The 19853-nt window shown below is 41.5% G+C and overlaps 1 protein-coding gene across 5 annotated transcripts in view; it reads right to left on the bottom strand.

Moving 5' to 3' along the window:
* Positions 1–1082: 1082 nt before the first annotated feature.
* Positions 1083–19853, bottom strand: part of MCTP2 (multiple C2 and transmembrane domain containing 2) — a 126902-nt gene continuing 108131 nt past the window's right edge. For all 5 annotated transcript variants that reach the window (XM_064517924.1, XM_064517925.1, XM_064517923.1 and 2 more), the window contains 4 exons: positions 10948–11057; positions 8429–8538; positions 6035–6132; positions 1083–3726 (listed from right to left, as the gene is read on the bottom strand). In XM_064517924.1, the coding sequence (XP_064373994.1) occupies positions 3658–3726; positions 6035–6132; positions 8429–8538; positions 10948–11057 (387 nt within the window). In that variant the 3' untranslated portion in view covers positions 1083–3657. The remainder of the gene's footprint in view (positions 3727–6034; positions 6133–8428; positions 8539–10947; positions 11058–19853) is intronic.

The following is a 19853-nucleotide window of genomic DNA, read 5'->3' on the forward strand; positions in this document are numbered from 1 at the left end:
GGGACAGACACTTTCCTACAAACTGGAGGACGGTGGATGCCTGGTGGTACCCTCAGGTGAGGGGCCACAGATCAGCAGCACAGAGCCTGACCTCTGCATCGCTCTGCAGGGTGGTGCAGGACAGGACAGCTCAACACAGATGGCAAACTGAGGGGGGAAAGCAGAGGCACGAACTGCTATGACTGAAGGTTAAAATCAAAGCTTTGCCAACAGAAAAGAAAAAGAAAGAAAAAGAAAAAGTGCATGTGACATTTCCCCCGACTTTGCTTCAGTCATTCACTTGTTTTCCATGATGTGCATTTCAGTGACTAATTTCTCCTGACAGTGATCCATAGCGAAACAGTTCTCAGCCCTATTCATGGTTATTCAATAAACCAACTTTTCAGCAGCAGCTTATGTTTGGGCAAATGTAAGCATACATTTCATTTGCACATATACATCAAATCCAATTATTTACACACTGAACAGGTAGTCAACATGCTTAGTGATATTCTGATAATGTTTCTGAATGATTCCAAATCTAGAGTCATTCAAAATACTCATAGTCAGATTTAAATTTCCAAATGCCATCTGGGCTTAGAGAGTTTAGAACACAAACATGCACATAGGTGCATTGAAATGACTATAAAATTAAAAATGCAAGTTTATAATTTCCATGCTATATGCTGAATAGAGTAACAATGTAAAAATGCATAATTCATATGAGCAAATAGACACAGAGACATACACCAACAACCATTCTTGCTTTAAGGATCAAACTAAAGGTCTTCTTAACAGAGTTTGGTCATGAGAGTTTGGAGCAAACACACATAGCCCGCCCTCCCCCCCCCCCCCTTTTTTTCTTTTTTTAACTTAGGGGCTAGGAGATTGTCAAAGAGCTTCAAGCAAGTGGGGTAACGATCCATCTCATCTCCTACAGCAGTACTGCTTCCATTTCAAGTAACCTTTCACACTAGTTATGCTGCACTCTGTCAAGTGATGTACTTTCTTACCTAGTCAGACACTAAAGATTGTAGCACAGTAAGCATTCTGCAGTGAATGGGTAACGTACATCCTAATTCAGATAAATTAAAAGCACCAGCTTAAACTCAAATGTTTATTGCATTTCAAACAGCATTTATCATAACAAAGAGCTCATTGCAACATATATAGGTACTGGAGCATCCCAAACTCTTCAGTTGGTATGGCTCCAGCATAATAATCTAATACAAATTATTCTGGAACACAGCATATCTACATTAAAAAAAGACATCACCCTGTCTCCTGAACAGAAATCAGTGCCATGTGGAAAATTCTATAGGAAAAAAAAAGCTATTAAAATATCAGTCCCAACTTCTGAATAAATAAACAAACAATTCTTCCTGCAATTGAATGTTTTCACTCAAATGAATGATCAGATCTCACACGTCTGCTTAAAAATGTCTGACTTTGGTCCTTAAAAAATGACAAGACTACAGGATGATAAACTAGACGATACTTTGAAGTGAGACAATAAGGCATTGTTTACACGGAAGATTGAGAAAGTGGTTTAACAAAAGGGGTCCATGGACATCTACTGTATGTACGAGTAGGAGATTTACTGGAGATTTTATAATTTCTACAAGGCTCTTTCCAACCAGCTTCATTAACTTGAAGTAAATCAAATCATGCAGAGATCTGGCTCAGCCAGAGAGACATGCCGGGAAAGATACAATATGAAGAAGAACAGACACAAGATGATAAGCTTTAGAATCTTTGGCATTTTTCATAAACATTTTCTTTGAACGTTTTTAAATCTGGATATTCACCCATTTCCCCCCCGCCACACACACACACCTATAAATACATTATATATGAACTCTTCTGTATACACAACTTTGTATATGCATGGGTATGCAAGCACACATGCACACAAAGAGGCATTTCTGTAGCTTTTTAACTGGGATAATTTTCTTCTACCTTTTCATACACAGCTACACACAGCCTTACATGAGCAAAACATGTTCTTTATCAAATTAAATCTACAAAAGTGTGCCTCTTCAGAGGCACAGTGAGTCTTGTTACTTCGACAAATAAGCTTCTTGGAAAATCACTGAACCTGGATAACAATCCAGCGGAAGATACTCTGGTCTTTAGTTTTCCTTCTCTAAATTCATGCAATAGGCCCACAAGAAAGTGGCATTACTGAACAACACAGTAGGACTCCACTCAGATCTCCAGTCCATGAGCAAAGTACTCCCAGTTTTACCTTTAATCAGATCATTTCCAAAGTGTCACTTTGGTTGGCTCCCTGGCTTCTCCATTTCTTTACACTGTGAATCACTCCAGGGGATGCTGGTAGAGATGCCCATCTGGGAACCACAGGAACTAAGCTGCAGCTCTGTCACTGTCAATGACTTATCGTGGTGGCAAGTCACCTCCACAGCATCTGACAGCACCTAATATACTGAGGGGTACAGTCCCACTAAAAGCGGGCAGGCTTATGTGCGATTCTGGATCTGAGTTTCCGCAGTCAAACAACATCCATTATCCAAATTTTATAAAGCAAAAGCACAATAGTTAAATGACAGGTAAGTAAACAAGAACTTGCATTATCCTCACAGTAGAAAATGAGGTCCTTTTTAATGTCTTTCCATTGCTCAGTTTCCACATGGTTTCATTTTCTCCTGCTTTCCTTATGAACTGCCAGGAGAGACTCCAAGAAGACATCAGCGGTGGGCAAAAGCCTGCACGCTATTGCACAACCACTTCTTTGGGCACCGAGCTCTCTGCACAAGCACTTGTTTCTTTAAGGCTAAAAAGTGTTTTTCTCTTAGAGCTGTAGTGTTGACCCCTCTGGATTTAGACAGAAAAACAAGAGCTATGCTGAAAATATCTGATGAGATGGAATTATAAAAGGCAAGTCAAGAGAGTCTTTTCAGGTCAGTGAGTGAGGCTTTTCTACGTCCTCTTAATCCTTTCATGGCAGAAGACACATCCATTGCCCGCAATGGATCTCCAGTGATCTCAGTATCTGAGGAGTTAACCGCAGGGTGGGCTTGCTTTTCTTCTTAATAAAAAAAGAAAAAACCCACAAGTGCTGGATGAAATATTGAGATACTGCTGGAGCTTCTAGCTCTTTCTGCTAATTATGATAAAAAAAACTTTTTAAAATGTACACCGCTTGAACAGAAGATGAGTATCAAAGACTTGTTAATTCAGAGCTTAAACCTTTCTAGGCACAGTGATTTAACTCAGAAAAGAATAGCTCTCATATCTTAATGTAAATCTGTTGGCTATGTTAAAAACTGGTTCAGAGCATCTCCTCACATCAGCTCAGCTGATCTGCTACACTAAGTGGAATTATCTCTTCCTACACAAAACAGGGAGTGCTGCCACAGCCAGCCTTGCCTCAGCAGTCGAAGCAAAAAAAGGGAGCCCAGTTGCACCATCTCCTCCCATACTCCTCCCCACCCCACCAACTACTTCAGACATCCCATCCTGCTCTTTCCGGGCTAGGTCTCCATGCCAAAAAGAAAGACGACCCAGGATAGGCATTTAGGTGTTAAAAACTACATCTTTGAGGAGAAAAAGTCGATGGCAGAGATTATAGTGTTGTTCCAAACCAAAAAAGAAGGGAAGGGCATGTGCACGCACGGGTACGGAGGGAGATGTTGCATTCTAAAATCCCTCAGCATCCTAGAGCGCACTCCGTTTCTTCCTAATGGGACTGGAGCTGCTGTATGGTTTCAATTCAGCATGCTGCACCTGTAAAAACAAATAGACATGACGTTTGCAGTTAGGTAACTCTAGCTCACTACAGTGTGTGTTAATGGCTCCCCGAGGACCAACCAAGGGAAACTAAGGAAGGTTCAAAAGTAATGAATCATTTTCTAAACACAGGAACATAGGGGATTAATTGCAGGAAGGATTTGAGAAGTCATGCATCATTTCTTGAAACAAAAATATTAAAAGCAGATTTTTTCTAATGAGATACATGGGGTTCTACCTGATTTCAGCAATGCAGGATAGATCTTTGGGGTTTGCTTTGGTTTGGGAGTTGTTTTTCTTCTTCTCCTGGCATTAACTTATAAGTTTAATAAACTTCTCTCGGGAGTTACAACGCAAGTGGATCCCAATATGCAGCAATATGGCAGTTGTCAAAACTGCACACAGACCTCAGGATGCTGGCATATTTAACCATCTCAAAAAGGGAAAACATTTTCCCAAACAGAACCTGCACAAAGCTACCTCCACCTTTCAAAACAATCTCATGTACAATATAATGATTAAAACATGTGTGATAAACTGAGAGATGGCCTAATCCCAACAGCAAATCGTCTGTTGTGCTACAGAAAAGTATTCCCATTGAAATCGTGGGAATCTTTTGCTGAGCGTGCCATCTTTTTCCCTGCTGCTCTGTCTTTTGTCCAGCACACGTGGGTTGTAAATGGCTAGAGTACAGACAGAGGAAATTTCTAACTCACTGCAGTACCAAAGTAAAACGATGATGCATTAATAGCACGTAAAATGAAGCAGACAGGGACAGGCTTTGGAAATGCCACAGATGACTTTCACTGGATGAGTGCACGGCTGTCACACAGGCTCACTATTTTTAGCACTAGTGGAAAACTCCTGTAGGAAGGTCTGCCCCATCCTAGGAAGTTTTATCAGTCCTCTCTCATAGAAAATAGTTGTCATTTTCCTCAGAGAGCTCAAAGGTTCCCAAAATGATAGAAACCACTCAAGGAAATGTTATAAATGTAAATGTTAAATAAAGCATAAACAGAAAAGCAGCTTATCTTTAAATGTAAACATTAAAAGGGCATATGCAAACCATCACTGCAAATCCAGTGCACTCTACGAGAGCAATCACAAAATAAAAATACACTGAAGCTTAATGTCTCTGTGATTATTTCTGTTTAGCTTTTTTCCTCCCACCAGTCTGGAGATATTTCTCTCGAGTTATTAGTATAACCATCCACCAATCTGGTGGCCTCTTGAAATAAATGTCACCATAAGCCTTTCCAACCCTGTTCCTACCAGATGCCTCGACACGGCATGGAGGCAATTATTTTTCAATCTCCAACAGAGTAAAATCACTACAGGCTAGATTGTGATCCCCTTATTCACAGTGAGTAGCACCTCACTGCAAAAGGACGACGATTCGCAGAGGAAGGTACGATGCCAGTGGGATCCGGGGTGCCTGGATCAGGGCCTTGGGACACAGATTCCAGTTGATTAAAACAAAAGAAAGAATCCTTTATATCTTGTGGCTCGTTACCCAAAGAGACTATTTTCCTTCCTCCAAGAGAAATAAACAGATCTTGACATTCTAAAGGACTTATTGTTCAAATAATTTCCAGGAAGATAGGCAAGATTACTGAATACAGTGTTGTTGTTTAAAAAAAAAAATGAAAAGAGACAAGACTTGACTGAAATTGAGGGAGGAGAGATTCTGGTTAGATTAAAAGTTGTAATTCCATAATGGCAGAAGATTGATCTTATCAACTGCAGAGTATTTTATAGGCATCCTGAAGCTTTCTCTAAGGGAAAAGATGAGAGCAGCATTGTCCGAGGGAGGCCTGGAGTTCAAGGTGGGTGGGGTTTGGAGAGATGGCTGATGTGAAAAAAACAACAAAAAAAACCACAGCAAGCACACAGTCACAGAAATAATTCCTACACCACCCCCTCCCCAATCTCACGAAAAGGGAGAATTCAACAAAACCTTTTGGATAGTTATCTCTATCAAAGAGACTATTTTTCCTCTTCCTCCGTACAAATATCAGAGCACAAAGGTGACGGAGACCATAGTTCTGTAACCATGCCGTGTGATTTTCCAGATCATTTTTAAGTAGGTCTTTTCAGGATAATTTTTCTGCAATCATCTTATGCTTCTGACAAAGGACTTTGGCTCCCCTCTCTTCTAACGTCTACCCCTCCCCCTTTATGGATTTTCCCGCTTCCTTATCTCTGTTATTCAAAAGCGCACCGGCGTTGTATTCCCCAAGCCGAGCACCCGGCCGCTCCGAGTGCCACTTGCTGCCTCTGTTGGTGGTGGCCATTCATTGCTTACCTTTTGAACATCAGATGGTACCCTGGAGAGGAAATCTAGTAGCTCATTATTGTTGATGGCATAGGGATTTCTAAACTTCTTTGTAAATTTATTTATGCCTGGAAAAGAAAAATGCAAACAAAATAACACAACCACTTTCTTATTCCCTGTCCTCCCCCTCCGCCCTTAAATTGTTCAGGCAAGGTGGAAAAAAGAAGAAGAATTCACAAGTAAAAATTAGTGTGAAAACAGTGCCTAGGACTTCAAGTCACGCACATGTTGCCTGTCATGTGGAATCATTCACAAATGCCTCCTGGAAGAAGTAGAGGACATTATTATACAAAGATATTTCTCTACTTTGGGGATGATTTGTTGTCAACGATGGGGAAGGAAAAAAAAAAGCAAAAAAAAAAGATTGTGGCAGGCATTCATTCTGGGGGTGTATTGTGAGGGGAATATCTGAATTCACAGCCCAGACTATTAATAAATATGCTAGCCTTGAGGACCAAAGACCTGCCCGCTGCCCAGGGAGCTGGAGGGCTCAGAGAAACTGGGCAGCAGGAAGTTTTTTTTTTCTTCCATTTTTTCTGAAAATGAAAGCTGCCAAAAACTTCCCTTCCTCATCATGTTTCACAGCTTATCCTCTCTTTGCAGAACCAGAGTTGACAAGTTGACCATACTCTGATGCTGTGGGAAACTGTGAAAACTTATTATTAGGTTTATTTTATTTTGATCTTTTTAAGGCGAATAACTTGGCTTGTTAACTGCAGCAATAGCGCTCCCAGCATCCTCCATGGAGTTAGTTACGCTGCAGCTGTCAGAGGTCCCTACATGGGGGAGGAGGTCCTTGGGAGTACAGCTTGCATGTTATTGAGGGGTTTTCAGCGTGTTGTCTTCTGATCCTACGAGGAAAGGGAGGGCCGAGCAGCCTTCAGCTAGCACCGGCTCTTTGCATGGACTGGGATGAGAAAACAAGGGAGCTGGGCCCCATTCCCAGCTCTCTCCTTGTTGCAGCCCTCTGCCACTATTTCCCCCCGAGGAACAGGAATTAGTAACGTGGCTATGTGAAGGTGCTGTAGAAGAGGAAAGGATGACTGGGAGAAGGGAAACAATTAGCACATTTTAAAGAATAGCAAGAAAATTCAAATGCTGTTTTCCTGTGAGGATCACAACAGAACATCCGATCCAATCCCTGCCCTGTCCAAAATCTCTTCGAGTTTCCCTGAAAGTGGTTTCAAATGCGATGGCTGCTGCAGCCTCCTCCTCTCTCTCTCTGAAAAGCACCTGCTTCACATGAGATTCAGCTTTTAAGCCACATTGTTGTAGCAAAATGCCAACACAATTTTCTGTGTACCTGATTTTTAAAAAACAGAAAATACCATATGGTCTTTTGAGGCCTTGCCACAGGGTAGTTGTTTAACATGTATCATATTTGAAGGCCCTGTCAGTCTAGATGATGTTGAATGGATGTAGGGTTTTCATGTACTCATGTCTTCCATACCAGAGCAGCACTACTTTGTTACTGAACTTTTTCTTCCCAGTAATTCCTCGCTTTTCATGCTGGCCCCTTCTCATTCCTCCTATTTCTGCATCCACGAGAGCCAAGACCTCAGCAGACGCCTCAGCCCCATGAGGATAACAGGGGCTCTCTAATGCCCCGAGCCACATGGGGAACAAGCCTCGGTGATTCAATGAGAATACTCTGCCCCACGTTTTCAGCCATTTTACCTCAAGACTGAGATAAAAGACATCACCCTAAATAAGTCAGAATGCCATTTTGAGATAAGAAGTCTTCAGCAGCTGGAATGCCATCTTCTTCTATAAATGACCATCTTACTCTTCTTCATAAGACTGCCGAGCAATTTTTTGTATTGAAACATCTTTTGCTTCATCCCAAGAAAATGAAACACCTCTACACAGCCCTGAGAAACTCCTTTCCATGCCCTGATGCAAAGGGATGCTCAGTGCCTCCCATTGGACTGACTGACATCTTGGGCCACACGGTATTTCGGCACACTGCACCCTCTGACCACAGGAGCAATTGAGGGCCTGAATGCTCCTGGGGTCTGGGGCTTGCTCGTTGAGCTTCTCAAACACCTCTTGTCAACTCTCTGCTGCTTCCCAGCTGAGGGCTGAAAGCTAATTACTTCCTTATACAGTAATAAGAATATTGGAAGTAGCTGATCTACTTATCCTTTTCTCTTAGAAACTTATAGAGAATCCTAAGAAAAGCAGACCATCAGATCACCCAAGGAAAAGAAATGACAGTTTCAACACAGGTTCATAGCATACTTACTCACCTCTAAGTAACAGTGCTTGATTGTCCATAACAGGCAGTTTAAAGCTTATTTGATTTCATTCTACAGACATATATTGTATTTATCGCATGCAGATGAGAAGCAACGGAGTACTTACCCCAGATTAAAACAATGTACCTCAGTGGTATATAATACAAAATAACCGTTGCTGCTAGCAGGACTAAGCAGGCCAGGACAGAGAGGAAAGGCACCGTCCAGTTGAATGTGCTGTAAAGAATATAAATAATTCTCCTCAATGTTACCGCTCTTGGATACTGCCTGTACTCTGTTACCCAATAATAATTTAATGACCTCTTCACAGTGCTCAGCGCATTTGAATACACTGTAAATTGCAGACCCTTTGGGAGGTGGGTAAATAGATTCCTGCATCTGGATGCTATAATAGATTAAGGGAGATAGCCGAGAAGCAGGTATCATGATAAGGAAAGAGAGAGGATACTCTCAGGGGAGCTCAGTGAAGTTGTCAGCCATGTAGCGAGTTGTTTTAGTTCCTTCTTATACACGTTGCACTTGTCACACATCTCTGCTCACTGGTCAGCTCTCCATTATTCATAGGCAGATTATCTGATTTGGAGACACGGCCATGACACAGGTGCCAGCCACCTGAGCTGGCTCTGCTTGGGCCACAGCGGAGAAAACATGGGATGTTTGTCAGTGCACAGCTCAAACGTGGCAAGTGGCCAGACCCACCTCCGCCAGTAACGTGGTATGGAGCAGCTGTGACTGACGCTAAACCTTAAAAGAGCAGTTAGCTTTCTCTCTTCATGCTACTAGGGAGTAACATTCTACAAAAATCTCTTTTAATATTTATATATTTACCTCTTATTTCCTTACACTTTCATCAATTCCTTACTACTTTGCATATAGGAGGTGTCTTGGGTCAGTTATAGCATGTTAGCAGCAGCACAAACCTCTGCATGCCACCAGTTTTCCCAAGCGGAGCACTCTCAAGAGGCTCAGTCACCACAGTCATTCGGACGTTTGTACCATTGTGGACAATAATCAACACAAAACAAGACTTCCTTTCATCCACTGCCCCATCTGTAAGCCAGCCTATGGTGGACATAAGATAAGCAGCTGTTGCTAATGCATCTTTGAAGTTACTTTGTCTCCCCGTGCCCTGGCCTTGTAAGCTCTCTCTTTGGTACCCGCAGAACACTGAGGTACCTAAACTGCCCATTAGTTTGTAGGTGGATTTACAGGTCTGGGCATCTCTGCTTCACAGTCTGCCTGCTAACTTCATCACATCACGATGAAGGGGAGTAGGAAGAAAAGAGGATGAATGCGGACCACTCGTCAGGCTATAAAATAAGCAGAACCTCCCTTGACAGATAAAATTAACAGGAGGGGGAAAAAATTACTTCTAAGCTTCAATAGATGTATTAAATATTAAGTAAAGATAGGTGGGAGAGGACCCATCAATATCAATCAACATAGCTTAAGTTAAAGTAAAAAAAATAGCAAAACAGCTCAGTACAGTTAAGCTATTTAAACTCCCTACGATTGCATAACTAGAGTGACAGACGGAAACTGTAGCACAATGCAGTCTGTCACTTACAAAAAAACTTTGGTGGCAGTTTTTTTAATGGCACATTACTGTTGAGTTACAATGGAATTCTTCTGAAATTACATCGAACATCCACATTAATATCCAATGTGTTCTTTAAGACCATTGTTACCAAAATGAATACAAGAATTAATAGTGCTTAAGTCCTCCGAGTCTTCCTGCCACACAGCTGGACAGAACAGTGCCCTGTTCATAGCCGGGAATACGTCTCTCGGCCACTTCCACCCCAGCTGGGCTGCGTGGAGTGGAACCACAACACATGGGCTTGCTGTATTTTTAGCTTGAACCCACAGCTCCTCGTTAAAGTGTGGCTCAATCACAAACCATCACTTTGTGTTCAAAACAGAAAACAATGAGGGTCAATTAAGCTCCAATAAAGATTGGATTTTAAAAGTTGGTGCGTGTCTGTGGGCAGGGACTTTTTTTAGGCTCTTCACCTCCCTTCCTCCTAGGGCCAGGAATACCCTATGTGCCTCCCGCGGCGACAAGACCCAGAGAACCCCCTTTGGGCTTCCTCGTGGCATCAGCAGGAAGCAGATAGCTCAAATTGATAAAGAGAGCAGCGCATCAATGCACTGTTGTGGGAAATATTCCCACTGAGTGAGAAATAAGTGACTGATAACCCCTGCAACCAGGCAACGGCAAGGAGGGCATGGGAAAGGCGACACCAGCCATCATTTCTTCCCTACTTTCTATAGAGAGCGCACAAAGAGAAGCCTGATATTTTGGTGCCCAGGTCTCCCAGCAATACCTTTGCTTGTGCTGGCATTGTGGCTCCCTACTGCAACACACAGATGAGACCAGGGATTGGGACAAAAGGTTGAATATGAGAGCTACAACCAGCAAAGCACCTGGCTGCTTCTCTTCTCTCTGCTTTGGAAAGGTTTTTGAAGTAAAAGACTATGGGAAGAAGAAACAGTGCTACAATGCGTCGTCTCTCCTGCTACACCTTGCAGTCATTTTTGGAGCAAGAAATTTACCCCACCTTAATTTTCCTGGGTCTTCTCTCATGCGTATCATGGCTAAGCAAGGAAAATTGATCCACTTACTTTTTAATTCTCTCTCCAAATGATGCTATTTCTTCTAGGATGCTTTGAACGGCTATGATGATCTCTTGGACCATGTGGATTCTTTCAATTAAACCTTTTTTCTCAGATTCCTAATAAAAATGGAAATGAAAACATTTTATGCATTCAGTATTTGCTAATCTTTTCACAGCTACGTGAAGTAAGTAACATATTGCCAGTTCCACTGCTGCAGAATTGAACACATAGTATGCACTAGTGCATACTTGCACACCAACTGTATCACTAAGGAAAAGGAGAACATGCACACTGGGTTTACTATATACAATAAACATTAATGCATATAGCATCTTTTATTTTCTGTCTTTCTCCCAGCACACAAGCAGAGGTTCCTACATCTTCCAGCACAAATCATTGATGTCAGTATCTCAAACCAGGCTCTCAGTGCAGTGCCCACTTGCATGTCAAACCAGAAGAGCTGTGGGGCACTTCTGAGAGCAGATGACCTGCAGGGGAGTGTGGGGTGGCCAGTGCTTCCCAAGAACGAGATTGAACTTATGCAGAACTTTTGAATATCACTTTTCTGAGCTTTATAGGTACCCAATGGCTATGTTGTTTTCTGTATATAAATTAGCAACAGGTTATTGAATGCAACAATAAGCAGTGGCTGATGACTAATACTTTTTCTTCCAGACTAACCATTTTCCCCTCAAGAAATGTTAACCTAAGTATTATTGAATATCTAGAGTATCCTTCAAGATTGGCAGAGGACCCATTAAGCTATTTTTTCTTGTACCAGACATTCGGATGAGCAGACAGTTTGAGAGTACTAGAGATCCTAAATTCTGAGTACTAAATTCTGAAGTCGTCTTTTTACTTAACATTACATCCTGTAAATTTTTTTTTGCCACTGTGGCATTAGTCTGGTCAAACACTTCTCTCTAAGCAATGCTTTCCACCCTGATGACCACCTCACTGTGCACAACACCAAAAGCAGACCAACTCAGATTACCTTGCCTTTGTCATGGGCCAAGAACCACGTCTGTGAGAGTAACTGTATATAACATATATATAACTTCAGGTCTGAACACAGTCAAGAGTCCTCCCTCCCGCTCTATTCTCAGACTGTTTTGCAGGTGGCTGTACCAGACAGAGTGGCCTGTAACTACTAACTTCTTTCACAGATATTTCCATGCAAAGTCAATCACCAAAGAAAGTCAGTAATTTGAGTTAAAGGGAACACTACAGTTTGCCAACAAACAGCATAGCCTAGAAAAATTCAAGTCTCTGCCAAACTAGGAACTTTAGATTTGAATTTACTACTTTGGCTGTGAACTCTTTAGGGGGTTAATTTTTTTTTAAAAAAAACATTTTCTATGCAGAGACCTATTCTTTCACTGAAAAAAAAAAGAATCAAAGGAAAAATATGACATTTTCCTTTTACAGCAGCCATCTTATAACTTCATTTCTTACTGCTTATTTTAGGCAGCAACATTACAGGACATTACTACACATGTGCAGAAATAAAAAGGAAGCACAGAATGAATTAAAAATCAAAATGACTTAAATCAGCCTTGGAAATCAGTATACAATTACCAGCATTCAGCATTTCTTTGCCAGCAATCTAACACACATACAGGCATGCAAATTGGTGTGGTTGCAGATATTCTAGCACAAAATCAGCAAAACATTCACTTATTGCAAAATGCAGCACCCAGGACACCGATTTTACATCACATTTAGACTATCCGAAACCAGCCCAATTTAGAAAAAATAAATTTTTAAGTTGTGTTTTAACCAGTCAGTGCCCAGACAGGGGAGATGCTGCCACAACACAAGTCACTTCCATGTTCTCCATCAACTCCCTCTGGCCAGGGCAGGGCAGAGGACAGGGTAGGTGGAAGCAAGCAAGGGCCAAACACACTCAGATCAGCATCGGCTGCAATTCTGCCCTCTGCACTGCAATCCATGTTTCTTTGTTGCACAAGAGAGGGGCAGAGGCTGCTTGCACTGGATCTGTGCTAAATAGGTGCAGACTCATTGCTACAGCCTTTCGGCACTACTACACCATGAGAGGGTCTGCGTGCATCCAAAACGCTGCATCGCTTTGCATCTCGGTGTGCCAAAATACCATACCACCCGCCCTTGGATGCTAAGAGCCAGACACTACACTACAGCCCTTCTAACTCTCAAAATCAAAGGTGTGCTACCCATTTCTCGTCACAGTAACTTTCGAGTTTAAAACGCCAGCCAAAACCACCGCGGAGTTATCAAGCTCCAGACATTTGAATATTTGCCTTTAGGTTGCAAGTGAACACAGAATGAATAGAATCAGGGTTTTAAATAATCACACATTGGGTGTGAAAATGAGTATTTTTACATTAATAAAACCACCAACAAAAATGAAACCTTTGGGGTGTGAAATGACCCCAGAGCAAAATAAATAAATAAATAGTCAGTTTATGTGAAAATAGCACCAAAAAGTCATTTTCACACAGCTTCAGTTGTAACCTTGTTAGGCTCAAATGTAAATGACACATTAGGATTATTTTTAACTCTTCACTCACTAGAATGGTGCAACATTCCCTTAGTCATAATTTGGCTTTAATGCACCCAACTTGCAAGTTAAACTTCGGGAACAGTTCACGGAGATCCAGCCAGGGAGAATTTCATTTTGTCCAAATTCAGAGGGAGGGGATAAAGACAACATTTTAGATAAACTGATATTCCAGGGCAAGCCTACTCTTGCTCCCCAGAGCTGCAAGAAAGATCATCCGACAACTATATCTGCATCACGCTGACTTCATTTACATGTCTTTGACTGAGCTTGGAAATGTGGTGATAATGCAGTTTAAGAAATACAACATAACTTCTGCTGAAGCAACCAGTAGCCTAACAAAATAAAACACAGAAACCCCTACCACCTTTAGACTGTTTTTTTTCTTTTCTTTTTTTTAAATGCAGTGCACGCTAAAATCACTCCTAAACAACAACATTTTTCATTTATAATACAAAATATGTCCAGCAAAGCAAAAGGCAGAGACAGTCTGTGATGAGAAAGCCTTGTAAAGATTATCAAGTATTAGGAAAGTAAAATAGGTGGCTACTGCTCTCATACTATGCATTTCAATATTTGGGCAGAAACATTTGAAAATGCTGGAAATCTGTCAACATCTTTTCTTTGTTATTATTGTTTTGTTCTGGAAACCTACAGTCTAAACACGCATACAGCATGATTAGGTCACTGCTTAAGCGAGACAGCAGCAGACAAATGAAGTATGACAAACGTGTGATTTGCTAAACTATTTAAGATTTTGGAGCGCAGCGTATGCCTTCTGAAGCCAGCAGCTCACAAAATGGTGTCGGGAGCAGTACGAGAGTTCATGAGCCCATCAGGAAGACAGTCACTGCTCCATATTGATTAACAAATGGGCAACTGTCACACAGAAAGCTACATTTGAGCGGTGCCATGTCTGCGGAAGATGCAAAAATAATCCCAAGAATGTCTTCCACTCCACACACTTCCCCATTTGTGCAAGGTCCCACAACCTGGATAATATGCTCCATCCACCTCGGGGGTCATTTGTTTCTGACTTCTTTTGGACTGATCTGTCTCAACATACTATACAATGGCTGCCTTAAAACAAAATGTGGATACCCATGGTTCAAAATCACAGCTGCGAAGCTTTTGCGTGAATTGAAAATAAAACATCCTGCCTGTTTCTGGCATAGTTTTCTAAAACCAGTCGTGAAACTGCCATTCCTTCAAGGCCTCTTTCTTCTTCATTTCTTGGCTGATTAGAGCACTGTGGGTGGACCAAAACCAGTCCTCAGCCTCTGGGAAAGAATTAACTCCATCAAAATGAATTTACAACTGAGAATTAATTATATAATCAGTATGTTACTTCAAATCTTCCCTGCATATCCCGATTTAAGAAACCTTCATTTTTACATTAATTGCCTGAACAAAACCACAAAAGAGGTCTTACAAAAGATTAACAATGTTGGGGGGGAGGAACAGCATCAAATTCAGAAATTAAGCCTTTTGTGTCCAGCTAATACACACCAACTTGAATTTGTAAACAAAGGCACCAAAACGGCGCCCTGCTGAATGAAGGCTACTTCTAGATTTTTCTTTCCATGAAAATCTGTAACTGTTAATAAACAGGACAAGTAAATGCAGTTGAAGAGTTACTATACTTCTGTGATCTTCCCTTCCCTACAGAGCCATGCTGACCACCAGACAGGCAGGGACAGTTGCAAAAGGAACTCTTGCACAACTGCAAAATTGATGCACTTCCAACAGCAGAGACTTTGAAATTGTGTGAAATATGGGGCAGGCTGGAAGGGGATGTCTCCAGCATCAGCATGGAAATCCATGATGGGGTTAGCTACAGCTCTGGATACATCCAAAACTGCACTCTGCACTCAAAACTCAAGGACAATTTTTAATGCTGTTCTCTAGAAGTGCTTGTGGTGGAAAGTGCAACTATTTCATGCACAGAACTAAAATTTTAAGCTGAAAGTCCCTAACAAGTTTTAAATGCTTCCTACCACTTCCACTTCATATAAAACATTCTCACAAAAAGCAATCTTGCATGCAACTTTCATACAAGTGGTATTCATCAGCAGATTTTTGGCATGCCAAGGGAAACTCAATACATAAAGCTGAGGAACACTTGGGGGTAAGGATTGAGGAAAAAGGAGAGGAGAAAAAAATAAATAGAGATTAACACAAAAGGAGGAAGAAAGCAAACAACTAAGTCAGGAATGAAAATCTTGAATATCTTCAGGAATAAAAAAAGTTAGTCTGCCTAGCCCTGATCAGGTCTAACTTTCAGGATCAGCCTTTTTTTTTTTTTTTTTTTTTTTTTTTTTTAAAAAAAAAGGTAGCTAGCCCATTATGGCACCACTGCCACAAGCACATGGGGGGTAATGTTTTATCAGAATGTATTCCACACACCAGATATGATTTCCCCCATGCATTAACATCAAACAAGACTGGTAGAAAGGAGCAAAAGAGGAAAAAGCTGAGGCATGCATGCCTTTTTACCCCACTATTCTTTTGGGTTTTAAAAAAAACATGCTGTGGTTACTTAAAGAAAAGCAGATTTCACCAAAGCTGGATTTCACTTGCAACTGGCATGCTCTGTCCTAGAACACAGAACTCCAAACTTAGCACCATCTGGCCAAGCCTTTGCCAAATAAAAGCCTTCCGAAGGCCGAAATACTTGGAGATTAAGCACTCCTGAAACCTAGATTTGATTGGGTATAAACAACAGTCCACTGGCCTCTACAGTTTGCAGGGAACTGCTCGCTAACAGCTTCCATCTAGCAGCAGAGCGAAGCTCTTGTGGGAGGTGGTAGCCAGGGAGCGACAGACAGTCTTTGGGTAGCTAAAATGAATTCCATGGCAAGCTTCGAAACAGTCACCACAGCAACCTTGAACCAGATTCGGCAGGAGCCAAAGCCGGCTGCGGTGATCCTGGCCATCCGCGCCACTGCCGTGCCCCGTGCTGCGATGTCTAGCTGTGAGCCCAGGAAGGCTGCACGGCGCGCAGGGCAGGAAGGGTACGTGTACAGGACGCCTGCCAAAGTCTGTGCAGTCGCCTCACGCCGTCCAGAAACTGTGCATCACAGGATCGCTTTGTTTATTAACACCATGTTGCAAATGTGCCTCCTTGGCTGTGGAAATTCAGCGAATCTGAATGTACTTGAAATAATTACCAAACAGAGGAAATGCAACACATACAGGTCAATTTATTCTCTCAGTTAAAAAGGTGTGAAATCTGGAATAATTTCACCGGAGCCAATAGAATTATTTCAGACTGATATGAAGGAGAGCACCATTAGCCTTAAAAGGACACATTTTAAAAGCAGGGCATATAATCCGCCAGCTAAGGCTGGGGGACCACTGTCAAAAAGGCAGGTGACTACCCCATGCCTTGTTAAATTTAACTTTGCTATTGAATGATTATGGGAAAAACAGCACCATACTTCTTGCTTATATTGGACAAATATCATCTGGGCACAGAGGACCAGCAAAGTCTACACTCAAGTCCTTAAGTCCAACCTGAACATCAGATCTAGAGAGGTTTAGCTCATAACTCCATTGCTTTCCTTCTGGAAAGGAGTGACAGGGGGTTTAAGAGACTTTTTCTATACTTGTTCACATTTGCAGAGATGGAGAGAAACCCAAAGTCTTGCAATATTGCTATGGATTTTAAAGTAATACTGGTGTTTGCAACAGAATGAAACACTATTCAGGTGAGGTGCATGTACCTAAGAACCAAGAAGAAAGTCTGAATGGAGATAAAAAGTCATCAGCCATCTTTTATTTAAAAATGGAAGGCAAAAAAGGAAAACAACTTTGAGGAAAATAAGTGCTTTCTCCTGGAAATATACATGAGACCTAAGAACAAGCACATGGTGATTAGACTTCAACTACCGAATCATCATCTATAATCTAGGTAATGATCTTTAGCAGCTCTGGGTACAGGATAGACCTATTCATGCATCTGCCCAATTCAAAAGAAATTTTAACATTTTAAATCATCTGAATTTTCAAGGGACAAGAACTCCTGAGCTTTATGTGCTCAGTCCCGTGGCCTGCTTGGCTGGCTGCTGTCGCGGTGGTGGCTTACTTGGCTCCAGGGTGAGAGAAAGATCTTTAGGCTGTCACAGAGCTGCAGAGGTCCATACAGAAGTGCCGGACAGCAGTCCCCAACGATACTTAAAAAGTCCTCTGCAAGTCCCTCCTTAAAACTCATCTCCCATAATTCCTAAATCTCCAGATGGTTTCATTGCTGTTGGGCTACCTTCTAGGACAAGGATTGTGCCAAGTTAAGGGATGCTTATGATAATGGCATTTCTACATAGCACTGCACTGGAAATAACAAACAACAACAGGCCACTTCTCTTCCAGCTTCTGGTACATAGCAGGCTCCCAGAGAAAGAACAAAGCACAAACTTCCTTAACCAGAGCTGATTAGATTAATAAGAAGCTTGGGAATAACTTACAAAAGCCATAATTGTGTCCGAAGTGATATTTGGAAATTGGCATTACTTTAGTCCAGATGGTTGCAACACCAAATGAATTATGCTGGCTTAGATGTGCCCCCTTCCTCCAGCTCTGCACTGAGCATAGCTCAGGCCAGTAGCAGAATCTACCCCTTAACCATCTCCATTAACTACAACAAAGAGTACTAACATATTCATGGGTCTATATGTGAACTCACTAGGAAGCAGCAAGAGAGGAGCCACAAAGGGAGTCAACTCAACAGAGAGCAGTAATTTAAGGAGCCCATGTCAACATAAAAATGCACTTTGTTTTTTTCATGTCATGATCCTGCCCACAATTTTGCTTCTCCGATGTGGAGAAGGTGGGTGCTCCTTGTTAGTGTGAACATACCCTGCATATCATATTTGCCAAGCCTTTACCATCATTTCTCTTCAGCAATCTTCATAGGAGATGTTGAAATATTCTATTGCAATTGTTGAACAGAAAAGGAGAAAAAAACCCTAATGAAATTATTTATACTTTCAAAGAAGGAAACAATAAGATGATATTGTCTTGAATGACCTTTCCTAAGTATGGGGATAAGGCATCTTACACAATAGACTCTTGGTTCATCTATCAATTACTGACCTTTACTGTGGAGAAAATTAATGCAATTTTCATCGTAATCCACCCGTACAAATAAGATACATACGGAAGGTTCCCACATGCTGAATCCAACACAAATGGAAAATGTCAGCTGTTTGCTACTGGATAAATTTGCCTTTAATTTGTTCGGCTGGAGTCTTTGAACTGTACTCGTAAGATTTGATGTATTTTTAGTACCTACTTTTGACAGAGAATTTCTTACATCAGAAACATTGCATTTTTCTTCTTTGGGGATATCTCCCCCCCTTCTTTTTTCCCTAAGCATGAGATACTCACAATTTCTTAGAAGTTGCCAAATAACTTGGCTTAAAGTCGTGGTGTCATTTGATCCTACTCTGTCATATCCCACTAGCCAAGCAGGGCTACACTGGCTCACCACTGGGTGGAAGCTGTCCAAGAAAACAGGAACTAGTGTTGATTTAGTTTTGTCTCTGATTTTCTTTTGAGTCAATTTCCAGACCTAGTAATAGTAATAACTTAGCATTTCCTCCAAAACAGACAAAACTAACTCTAATCCAGACAATTTAAGATCATGAGAAGACTGCAAGACTCTTTCCAGTGGAGTGTTATGATACGCTCATTCATGAGGTATCTGTCTGCTTGAAACTCTGTCTTTGTCAAAAAAAAAAAAAGTTAATTAAATAGAAATAGACAACAATCAGACAAAGTACATACATTTTGACTTGCATGTAACTTGTCTATACTTTTCCACTGGCGGGCGAAAGATGTTTCAGTGAAGTAATTTTAAAACAATCCTTATTCAGACAGCCTGACAGAGCCCAGAGCTGACACAGCGCAGCCCGAGCTCTACATCCAAGATGGCAAGAATCCGAGAAGGCATTCCTCCCTCCTCTGCGTAGCTTGCGCCAAAGGGACCCAGCACTCTTATCTGCTGAGTCCTCTACGCTGTTCTTTGGGGAGGAGAGAGGGGGAAGGAAGGGGAAAGAAAAAGGGAGTTGGCAATTAAGCCCTGTCATTTAAGACAGATCGTTTAGGTGGAAGGGAGTTAATCTGCTCTTGGGCTTTTGAACTAAGCGTCTGTGTATTTATAATTTGTAAACAGTTCATCTCTTGGAGGGTGTGTTACAATTCCCAGAAGCATGGTCTGTTATGTCTAACGTGCAGCAGAACCCAGAAAAGCTATGTGTGTGAGTATTTTGATACAACACGATGATAGGAAACAGAAACAGTGACCTCGTATACCACAGCCCAACTAGCAGATTTCGACTTCAGGAGTTCTTGTATTAGGGAGGAAAAAAAAATA

This window comes from Dromaius novaehollandiae, chromosome 10 (assembly GCF_036370855.1).
Source record: "Dromaius novaehollandiae isolate bDroNov1 chromosome 10, bDroNov1.hap1, whole genome shotgun sequence".
Lineage (NCBI taxonomy): Eukaryota > Metazoa > Chordata > Aves > Casuariiformes > Dromaiidae > Dromaius > Dromaius novaehollandiae.